This window comes from Anabrus simplex, chromosome 2, assembly GCF_040414725.1.
Source record: "Anabrus simplex isolate iqAnaSimp1 chromosome 2, ASM4041472v1, whole genome shotgun sequence".
NCBI lineage: Eukaryota > Metazoa > Arthropoda > Insecta > Orthoptera > Tettigoniidae > Anabrus > Anabrus simplex.
In genome coordinates this window covers 377,152,180-377,164,736 of record NC_090266.1, presented here as the reverse complement: position 1 = coordinate 377,164,736, position 12,557 = coordinate 377,152,180, and the positions used below count along the sequence as shown (strand labels likewise).

The following is a 12,557-nucleotide window of genomic DNA, read 5'->3' as shown; positions in this document are numbered from 1 at the left end:
ACTGGAAATCAAGTAGGGATGACATAAAATTGTTAGTGTTGAACTGTAGAAGTATTGTAAAGAAAGGAATAGAATTAAGTAATTTAATAGATATACATTTACCATATATTTTAATAGGAGTTGAATCATGGCTGAGAAATGATATAATGGATGCAGAAATTTTCTCACCACACTGGAGTGTGTATCGTAGAGATAGGATAGGAAAGGTGGGAGGGGGAGTGTTCATTCTGGTGAAAGAAGAATTTGTAAGCTACGAAAATGTTAAAGATGAGACACATGAAATTCTAGGTGTAAGGCTCATTTCTAAAGATAATAGGCAACTTGATATATTTGGAGTGTACAGATCGGGAAAGGGTAGCACTGACGCGGATTCGGAATTATTTGATAGGATAGTCAGCTATGTGGGAAACGACATGGAAAGAAATGTGATTGTAGCGGGAGATCTGAATTTGCCAGATGTCAATTGGGAAGGAAATGCGAACGACAGGAAGCATGACCAAAAAATGGTAAATAAGTTAATATGGGAAGGACAGCTGATTCAGAAAGTGATGGAACCAACACAGGGAAAAATATCCTGGATGTGGTGCTGATAAAACCAGATGAGCTGTATAGGGAAACTGAAGTAATAGATGGTATTAGTGGTCATGAAGCTGTTTTTGTGGTAGTTAAAAATAAATGCGACAGAAAGGAAGGTCTTAAAAGTAAGACTATTATGCAGTACCATATGGCTGATAAAGGAGGCATGAGGCAGTTTCTAAAAAGTAACTATGATCGGTGGAAAACGGTAAATAAAAATGTAAACAGACTCTGGGATGGGTTTAAAGAAATTGTTGAGGAATGCGAAAACAGGTTTGTACCTTTAAGGGTGGTAAGAAATGGTAAAGATCCACCTTATTATAATAGAGATAAAGAGACTAAGAAGGAGGTGCAGACTGGAAAGAAATAGAGTTAGAAATGGCTGTGGAAGTAAGGAGAAATTGAAGGAATTTACTAGAAAATTGAATCTAGCAAAGAAGGCAGCTAAGGATAACATGATGGCAAGCATAATTGGCAGTCATACACATTTTAGTGAAAAATGGAAGGGTATGTATAGGTATTTTAAGGCAGAAACAGGTTCCAAGAAGGACATTCCAGGAATAATTAATGAACAGGGGAAGTGTGTATGTGAGGATCTTCAAAAGGCAGAAGTATTCAGTCAGCAGTATGTAAAGATTGTTGGTTACAAGGATAATGTTGAGATAGAGGAGGAGACTAAGGCCAAAGAAGTAATAAAATTTACATATTATAACAATGACATTTACAGTAAGATACAAAAGTTGAAAACTAGAAAAGAGGCTGGAATTGATCAGATTTCTGGGGATATACTAAAGACAACGGGTTGGGATGTAGTACCATATCTGAAGTACTTATTTGATTATTATTTGGTCGGAGGAGCTATACCAGATGAATGGAGAGTTGCTATTGTAGCCCCTGTGTACAAAGGAAAGGGTGATAGACATAAAGCTGAAAATTACAGGCCAGTAAGTTTGACATGCATTGTATGTAAGCTTTGGGAAGGCATTCTTTCTGATTATATTAGACATGTTTGTGAAATTAATAACTGGTTCGATAGAAGGCAATTCGGTTTTAGGAAAGGTTATTCCACTGAAGCTCAACTTGTAGGATTCCAGCAAGATATAGCAGATATCTTGGATTCTGGAGGTCAAATGGACTGCAGCGCGATTGACCTGTCTAAAGCATTTGATAGGGTGGATCATGGGAGACTACTGGCAAAAATGAGTGCAATTGGACTAGACAAAAGAGTGACCGAATGGTTTGCTATGTTTCTAGAAAATAGATCTCAGAGAATTAGAGTAGGTGAAGCTTTATCTGACCCTGTAATAATTAAGAGTGGAATTCCTCAAGGCAGTATTATCGGACCTTTATGTTTTCTTATATATATAAATGATATATGTAAAGGAGTGGAATCGGAGGTAAGGCTTTCTGCGGATGATGTTATTCTCTATAGAGTGATAAATAAGTTACAAGATTGTGGGCAACTGCAACGTGACCTCGAAAATGTTGTGAGATGGACAGCAGGCAATGGTATGTTGATAAACGGGATTAAAAGTTAGGTTGTGAGTTTCACAAATAGGAATAGTCCTCTCAGTTTTAATTACTTTTGGAGATCATTGTAGGTATCTGGGTGTTAATATATGGAAAGATCTTCATTGGGGTAATTACATAAATGGGATTGTAAATAAAGGGTACAGATCTCTGCACATGGTTATGAGGGTGTTTAGGGGTTGTAGTAAGGATGTAAAGGAGAGGGCATACAAGTCTCTGGTAAGACCCCAACTAGAGTATGGTTCCAGGGTATGAGACCCTCACCAGGATTACCTGATTCAAGAACTGGAAAAAGTCTAAAGAAAAGCAGCTCAATTTGTTCTGGGTGATTTCCGACAAAAGAGTAGCGTTACAAAAATGTTGCAAAGTTTGGGTTGGGAAGAATTGAGAGAAAGAAGAAGAGCTGCTCGACTAAGTGGTATGTTCCGAGCTGTCAGCGGAGAGGTGGCGTGGAATAACATTAGTAGACGAATACGTTTGAGTGGCGTTTATAAAAATAGGAAAGATCACAATATGAAGATAAAGTTGGAATTCAAGAGGACATACTGGGGCAAATATTCATTTATGGGAAGGGGAGTTAGGGATTCGAATAGCTAACCAAGGGAGACGTTCAATAATCTTCCAATTTCTTTGAAATCATTTAGGAAAAGTCTAGGAAAGCAACAGATAGGGAATCTGCCACCTGGGCGACTGCCTTAAATGCAGATCAGTATTCATTCATTCATTCATTCATTCATTCATTCACGCACGAAATCTACATACTTCTTTTTCAAGTCTGTGAGTCTAGCAAGTTTATTTTCTGTCTGTTTGAGCCTTTTAACAGCATTATGCTTAGACTCAGCTACAGATGACACTTGAGTACGAATATGAAGTTTGACAACAACAAACCTACCAGAATCATCTCTCTGGAGATTATTCACAAAGTGTCCTTCACAAGCACTTTCCTCAGGAGTAAGAACGGGTTGATGAAGCTCTCAGAACCTTTTGAGTTTAGTGTAAATATAAACAAGTATTCTTAATGCAAGACTCAGGGAAATTGCCTGACAATACCCAACCAAATTCGATATCTAATAAGGCGGGATAACATTACTTATGCAAAATATTAGAAGACACAATTTCATAATAGACATCAGCTCCTAGCAAGATGTCTATAGTAGAAAGCTGATTAAATATCCTATCACTCAAAATAATATCATTAGGGATAATCCAAATGGAACAATCAATTTCCTGCGCAGGAAGTAGTCTTGTGACTGTGTTCACAACTGCACAGTTCAGCTTCAAGTTATAATCTGAGATATTAGAGGCAAAACAAGGTTACATGTGGAGCTTACAGGTGACGTATTCGCGTTGCCTATGCCAGCAATAGGTAGACGACAAGCCCTTGTACGGATACCAAGCTTCTCGACAAGTTAAGGAGTCATAAAGGATAACTGACGCGCAGAGTCTAACAAAGCTTTAAATCGTACAATCCCTCCTGAACTATCTTTCACACTACACGCGCTGTGTTCAGCAAAACATTAGAGCCTAGTTCTGAAACAACCATCATAGCGGTGGGTGAAACCTTTGCAGAACTTGCAGCATTTGTATTATTATTATTATTATTATTATTATTATTATTATTATTATTATTATTATTATTATTATTATTATTATTATTTATTAATATTGGGAGTTGTTTGTTCGTTGTGAACCAATACGTTTTGGGGTCCATTATACTGGCTTGTTTTGCTTACACTGTTTAGAAACACAAGAAGCGAAACAACGCAGATAACAAAGTTTATTTTCCCTCACAAACTTGCGCCGATTGTGTTTGCTTGTTTGAACTTTCTACAATTAGAAATTCTGTGATTATGAAGTTTGAAAAATCTACAACTGAAGTAAGTGCCGTTGATGGTAATGTGAAATGCCTTTAGGTTAGATTTTAACTCTCGTATTTGTTCAGTAACAGGTTTTTTTGGATTCTGTTAGCTCTAATATTTGACATTTTCTTTCAAACGAATCAATCAAATTACTTAATGTTGGAATAGCAATGGAGGCAAATTTGTTCTCCCATTCACTTCTATGGCGGGACTTGATCTTGTTTAGAATCAATTCCTGTAGCAAAATTTCATGAAGTGAAACTTGACCTTCCAAATTGTCAGTAGCACTAAGGTTAGATTTTACTCAGTTCATCAATTTGCGATATTCAAAGAAGATCCACTAGTACAATCATGGAGTTTCAGAAAATGTTTTACGTGCTGTGAAACAATAAATCGTTTATTATTGTACCTTTCATAGATTAAATTGCAAGCAACAGTGAAGATCTCAGCACATATGGCTAGGTAATCTAAAAAATCCCTAGGTTCGCCTTGAGGACAATAAGTAGTGTAATCTCTGCATATTGTCAATTCTGGTATTATTAATATATATATATTTTCAAAAGTCTTCTTAAAACTCAAGTATTTTGACAAATCTCCTTTAAAAACAGGCAAATCAATGGCAGACAGTTTCAAGCTAGATTTGGATCGAGTAGAATTATCAGAAATAATGGATGCATTCCTTGGACTTGTGGGTCTCTCAAATGAGCGAAGCAATTCTTGAACCCTACCAATTATTACATGATATCTGTTTTCAAATTCATCATGCTCTTCAAAGGGAGTTTCACGAGATTTTGAGTTTTATTCACATTCTATATACGCCCTAAAATACTGAATTCCTACCAAATTTTGGCAGCCTGTTTTGCCTGGAAATCAGTTCGTGATGGTTGATGTTATCTTGCTTCAAGTAATTTTCAAGATGAGTTAATGCTCTTTTAAGCAGGCCACGTTTCTGAACAGCCTTTGTTTCGGATTCAAACACCATGACGAATAGTCCGGGTAATCAATTACGAACAAGATAATAACAGAAGTGAATACTACAACAATGGTGTCTATGCTAACAATAAGCCCTATACTCAGTATACTGCATTCGTTTCGCATTGTCAGAATGAGTGACAGTATTTGAATGGACCCTACGATGTAGGTAGATGCAAACAAGCATGAAATAACGTATAATGAGTCACGTACTTCCCAAAATATGCAAAATACACAAAGCGGCCCGACAAATTATTACTACGGGACTTTATAGTGTCCATGAGAAATCAAGACAAGTCTGATAATTCTATACTCGGAAAGCGCTAGCAGTAGGTTTAGGATATTAGGCAGCATGTCCAGCTTAGTCAAGATAGGATCAATAAAGACAAATGGAACAGACTTAAAGTACATAACGGTGCTGTATCATTAATCATCACTAGATACCACTGGAACCACACGGCCAAGGTGACTGTCAGTCAATACTGATCTGCATTTAGGGCAGTCGCCCAGGTGGCAGATTCCCTATCTGTTGCTTTCCTAGCCTTTTCCGAAATGATTTCAAAGAAACTGGAAATTTATTGAACATCTCCCTTGGTAAGTTATTCCAATCCCTAACTTCCCTTCCTATAAATGAATATTTGCCCCAATTTGTCCGCTTGAATTCCAACTTTATCTTCATATTGTGATCTTTCCTACTTTTATAGACGCCATTCAAACCTATTCGTCTACTAATGTCATTCCACGCCATCTCTCCGCTGACAGCTCGGAACATACCACTTAGTCGAAAAGTCCAAAGTCCAAAGTCCAAAGAATGACGTCTGCGACGTAATGTTCACCGGAGTCCAAATTCCAAGCAGCAGTTAACATCTCGAACATCATAGTATCAGATAGAAACTGGCGTAAACAGCTCACAAGAATTGATACGTTAGCACGTAGTAACATTCCGCAGATTGTTAACATGCGATATCAAAACAGTTCCAAAGCAATATAGACATCTTTGAAATCTCAATATAACTCATTCAAACATTCGTAGTAGTAAGTCTCAAGCACAACGTTTTAGTGCTTCAATACAATAACTGTTCACAATGCTTTTCGCGCCAAGCTCGTTGCTATGTTAAAATGGCGGTTGTAAGCAGCAATGCAAGACGATAACAATTTTATAGTGTCTAGCATAATTTTCAAATCTGCACGTTGTTTAACTTCATACTTCACAATGATTCTCGTCAAGACCCGGAAGGACCAAAATTTTATGTTGCGAGCGACGAATCAACATATCGGACGCACATAACAAAGTTAATTTCCATAGGAGCACAAATACAATTTTGATACATGGAGGACCAGACTCTAAGCGAGCAGGCACAATACATCACTCTGAAGGTGATTTCACATATTTATTATACATGAATAAACACCACACATTTACACATATGTACAATAACTTTAGAGATACACCAATATGTGTCTACTGCTACCGATTCCCATATTCTGTCTGACGATAATAAAGGACGCGGCAAGACGCTGCCAACTGTGAAAATGGCAAAATGAAATGCGGCAGGCGAGTTGCCAACACCAAAGCCACAACACAGTTAAAACTGTGGTGTTCAATGTTGGTGATATTGAACAGTTTCTTTGGGATAGTGAACTTCTTCGTGGTTCTCCATATTTTCTTCATTGCAATATTGCAAAGATTTCTTTGAAAATTTTCAAATATTACGTTAATCACAATGCAATGAAAATTCCAGTTAAATCTGTGATTGAAATAATTGAAAAGACCCCTTTAATGCATACGTATTATAGGTTTCCTTAAATAGTTGTTTAAACATAACATTATGGACTCTCAAAAGTACAGAATCGGACAGCTTTATGCTATACGGTACATGCAAATGTCAGCGCCTAAACTCCCAAAAGTATAGAAATCAAGTATTCGCCATTCTTACTAGCTTCCAAATGTTTCCGAACCTTACTTGTTTCTTGTAAGTAAGTATACATTCTATTTCTCACTATTGCAAAGTAAAAATCACATATCAGTAACAAAATATCTCTGGTACTGACCCTCACTTAGATAACGTTCAGAGGCGTATAAGTCTTGTTTGCCTCGCCTCATTTGCTTCTTTAATGGAGAATATACTGAAACATTCTTATATATATATAATCCTTGCAATCACCATACCTACCTGCGTTACTCATTTATTTACATTCCTTCCAGAGATTTTATTGAGTGATGTGGTTTCCTTAAATAACAATTGTGAATTTGATTGTGTGTAAATCATTTGAAATTTTTTAATTACACAAGATCCAAACAGCTAATCAAGAGTACTGAATCTGCTCTCTAACGAGAGATGAAAATAAAATATTCACCTTGGCACCATCAAATACCGCCACCCACAGATTGTTGTTTGAGTCGATCGTCATTCCATCTGGAAAGCCACTTATGTTATGAGCCTTTAAGTCGAAAGCTACTCTCCGATTACCTGTAGCAAAAAATTCACATAATTTATTTACAAAAAGTACCAGTGCACATAGTACTTAATAAATTATATTAATTATAATGTATTGCAATTCAGTTTCATTTTCGTTGAGACTGGTTAATTTTATCACTCATTTAAGTATGTTTCAAAGGTCTCTGCTGCACACTTGGTGGGAATTTGGCTCTGTTCTTCATTTATCTAACAATGGTAGACATGTCGTAGACATGAATAACGCTAATTTTATCGACGGCATAAATACATAGACCTACTTGAAAAATAAAATGTACCGTTGATATTGGTTACATTTTGAAAAATGTATGCTTCTTGCTCTTACATGGTTGTGATTACTGGGAACAAGTTTTACGTTGATTGTTGTAAAACGACATTAAGTTTCTTTATGTACATGGGTTAACGTTCCATGGTAGGAAAGAGAATGAAATGTTTCGTTCAAACGAAAACGGAAACTTAATGGGAATTTTAGAACTCATAGGTGAATTTGATGAGAACATGAAGAATCATATCGAAACAAATGGTAAACACTGAAAGGGCGAAAAGGAGTTATCTGTCAAAAAACAATTTACTATGATTTATTTGATGTAATGCGAGAGAGTGCATCGAAGGTAATACTGCAGGAAATTAAGACATCCAAGTATTGCTCGATTACGGTCGATTCAGCTCCTGATACTGCAAATTCTGATCAGCTTATTCTTCTGTTCAGGTACGTCTGTGAGACAGGAAACCCCTATAGAGAAATTCATAACTTGTATTCAGTAATCGGGCACACAGCAACTGAACTCTAGAAACACGCTTTTAACACAATTTCATCCATAAACATACCGACAAAGGACATGAAGGGACAGTGTTACGATAATGTATCAAATATGGCGCAACATTATTCAGTTACAAACTAGGCCTGTGAAGCTCAACTTGCAGGATTCCAGCAAGATATAGCAGATATCTAAGGTTCAGGAGATCACATGGACTTAATCGTTATTAATCTATCCAAGGCTTTTGACAGGGTAGATCATGGGAGATTACCAGTAGTAGGGCTAGTTTTAAGGCTAGCTGCCCTTCTCGACATGTCCGTTCCCGTCACCATTCACTCTAATAGAATAAAGAAATGAAATCTCTATGTCAGTTATTGATTCGATCCCTGTTCTCTCTGTTGATTGCGGAATTTGAACAAGAGAACGTCGCTAACCTCACTGCTGCCATCTTGACGGGTCCTAACCTTACTTTTTGGCCACGTGGGCGCGGAATTTAAATAAGTGACAGCTGTCAGCTGCATCTTGACAGGTCCTAACCTTACTTTCTTGGCCACGTGGGCGCGGAATTTGAACAAGTGAGCGTGGGTAACCTCACTGCTGCCATCTTGACAGGTCCTAACTACGTGCACTTGTTTGGCGCGGAATTTTAATAAGAGATCGTGGCTAACCTGACAGCCATCATCTTGACAGGTCCTAAACCACGTGCACTTATTTGTCGCGGAATTTGAAAAAGTGTGCATGGCTAACCTCACTTGTTTACTTTAAGGCTAGCTGCCCTTCTCGACATGTCCGTTCCCATCACCATCTCACCCCTTTCTCGATACCATCTTAGAGGGGCCTAACCTCAGAGGACCCTAGTTTTAATGCTTGCTGCCCTTTTTGCCGTATACCCCTTCCCCGACACTATCTTGGAGGGGCACGGTGGCCAGATGCCCCTTCCCGACACCATCTTGCTAGATCCCCCTTCCCGACGCCCTCATGGAGGGGTATAACCATACATAGTGAGATACCCTTCCCAACGCCATCTTGTAAGAGTCACCATCTTACGCAAGGCTTTACGTCTCTATCCAACGCGTAACCTCCCCTCCTTTTCGTACCTGAACAAGACTAAATATGTCGACAAATCGATGGCCTAGAATGAATAGCTCGTATCTCAAAACGTTCTTCCTATCCAATATTTCCCTTAAGACTGGTCACGCCTCCCAGCCACATTTGGATATGCAGTCCATCAGAACAATGTTCGTTGGGTTTATGTTCCTATGCAGACGAGTACAGGAAAATGAACCTTATACAAATTATACTCTAGGAGTTAGTAAATACGTCACGCAGACATACTTTCCTATAGCACGGTACGGTAAGGCTCATTTTCCTTCACACGTCAGCATAGGAATAAAGAACACAACGATCATTGTTCTGATGGACTGCATATTCATGCGTGGCTGGGAGGCGTAACCAGCCTTAAGGGAAATAATGGATAGGAAGAACTTTGTGAGATACGAGGTTTTCATTCTAGGCCATCGAAATAATCCTGTTACAGAGGACCGAAAATACATTGTGCTGTGCCCTCTACCAAGAACATTAATTTTTTCGTATTTAGAACATACATAGTCTGTTGTTATCTTACCTTACTTATAAATTTCAAATATATACATGTTTTTGTAAAGATTTGAATAGTGAGCATACATTCCCTCGTGTTCTGAACAGAAAAACTTACTTTGATTATATTTATGACGCAAACACAGAGCTACCGTAACAGAATAAAAATGACTATTACGGTTATGGATTCGAACCCAGATCTCTCCGTTCAATACGAGAATTAAAAATCTCTCTATCGTCTGTCCCTAAATTTCTTCCCTCCTCCTCCTCCTCCGGATGCCCTTTATAACTCAGGGAAGATAATAAGATAAAATGAACAATGTAATGAACAGTAATGTACATCTACTTTTACGATTTTCAAGCAAAACGAAAATCACAATTTTGTTACTTAATACAATTAAAGAGCTATCTGATATCGATCCACGGTCTAGTTTGTAGAGAATAACTGATGAGAGGATCAGAATAAATAATGTAATAAGGCTTTACGTCTCCATCTGACGACGTCATAGCATGACCTTCCTCTCCTTGTGGAACTAAACATGTTGACAGAACACAAGCAATCTGTACGCGTTCAATCCTGTTACAGAGGACCGGAAATGCATTGTGCTATGCCCTCTACTAAGAGCAAGATAGCAACAATTTCTTGCTTAGAACACACATAGTCTGTTGTTATCTTGCTCATAATTACAAATATACATGTATTTTTTGTAACAAACAGTTACATGCATGGATTCGAACACTAAAACTGAACAGCAAACTACCTCACTCCTTATTTCGCCAGCTTACAAACACACATTCACTCTAACAGAATAAAGAAATGAAATCTCTATTTCAGTTATTGATTCGATCCCTGTTCCCTCTATTGATTGCGAATTGCTAGATCTCCCCTTCCCTACACTATCTTAGAGGCTTTTCGTTACCATCCAACAGACAAATAACTGTGAACACTCCTCCTCCTTCACAAAAATACATCTGTGTTATCGTGAGGTCTGCTTAAGGCTTTACATCCCCATCCGACAGATAGATGCCCATCCATATCGTATGGTGCTAAAAGATAAAATAAATAATATGTTATAAGGGGGAGGGAAGTAACACACACACACACACACACACACACACACACACACACACACACACACACACACACACACACACACACACACACACACCTTTTTCTATTGAATAGCATTGTGAGGTTAGCACAAGGCTTTACGTCTCCATCCGACAAACAAATAACTACGAACAGCGCCCTCTCGCTGCGGAGACACACACACACAGAATGGTATATAATTACACTGTTACGCTGAATGGCTGGAACAGAGCTGGCTTTCTCGTCGCAAAAGATCTGGTTCAAACTTGATTTTAGCTGTGTGGGTAGAGGTAGGGGAGAGGCACCGGAAATGTATTCATTTATTGTCTGCTGTTAACTTACCTTGTTTATAAAATGATTTTACCCTCTTAGTAACTACTTACGACAGGCAGGGGGATACCGCGAAAAAATCTCTAATCTGGCTATAATTCGAACATAGTCACACAAAAAAAAATCTGTCACGCTGAATAGCTCGAACGGCTACTCAGGCGGTACCCTTTGAGTCACCTCTTTCAACAGGTGTTTGATAATTAGAACCCTGCATTTTTATTGTAGCATTTGGAGCTTATAGATTTGAACACTAAAGAATTTTAACGGTCTACTGGAATGTTGACAAATCTTAGTGAATGAATCTAGTATTTGCATGGTTTGAAATACGAAACCACGTAAACATATTATCATGACTGACGACATTAGTAACTGAAAGGTACAACCCAAGTAATTTTCATGGTAGTTTTAATTCGTATTATCAGAAAGAAGATCGCCCGCTATTGCTGCCTAACGATTTTAAAAATAAAGCACCGATTACAGTTATAGCCTGCTCTTATTATAATAAATCTAAAAAATAATCTCCTGTCGATATTCGTTTAGAATTTAAAACATCTGAAAATATTCCAGCTAACACAACAGCCTATTGTCTTGTTACTCATTTGTGTGATGTTACTTACCATCTTCTAACGAATATCGTTACAAGACAGTAAATAAGGAGAATCGAAATAGCATCTTCTGCCGCAGTAAAGAATTAGTTAAACAATTATTGCACTTTTTAATATAACTGAATGCTATTTTAACAATATCATCCCTGTCCTAACCGGGAATCGAACTCGTGAATACTCTCTTACTTAGTTGTGCAACTACAACGCTGTAATAATGAAGAGGAGGGCCGTGTGTACAGGTAACATGACTAAGATTCGAACTACCCGAAAGTAAATATTAAGCAAATGCTGGGACTGTATGACACAGCACTCCGACGATATTGTCCTGTCTCCTCGGTAAAATGATCAGCGATGTTACTGTGCAAATGCTGGAGGGGGTATGTCTGTAAATGACAAGGGACCTACCTACACTCCCTCTTCCTAATAAGAATAAAATCTCTTTCGACCACACAATTACATAGGCACTGTGCATGAATAAAATATCTATTATTAAAGACATTGTATTGCACACGCAATAGCACACGCATTGGACTATGTAACACCATCTTCTAACGTAGTGAAGATATGAACGGAAAAAACACGCATGTTTACGGCTTTTATGTACATGTTTTAATTATGTACACTTCGATTGCATTATTTGTACTTACGTTATAGTAGCATAATATATTTACTTTCATGTAAAAGAATAAAAAGAGGATTTATTCATGTTTTGAAATGATGAATGTAATTTCTGCATCGAGGTGGTCTTGTGTGCGCGTTCTCTT

The 12,557-nt window shown here is 37.8% G+C and overlaps 1 protein-coding gene across 1 annotated transcript in view; it reads right to left on the bottom strand.

Annotated features, from left to right (window-relative positions):
- Window positions 1-12,557, bottom strand: part of LOC136864150 (regucalcin) — a 194,704-nt gene that overhangs the window by 32,547 nt on the left and 149,600 nt on the right. Inside the window, exon 5 of the mRNA XM_067140793.2 lies at window positions 7,296-7,408. Coding sequence (XP_066996894.2) covers window positions 7,296-7,408 — 113 coding nt within the window. The remainder of the gene's footprint in view (window positions 1-7,295; window positions 7,409-12,557) is intronic.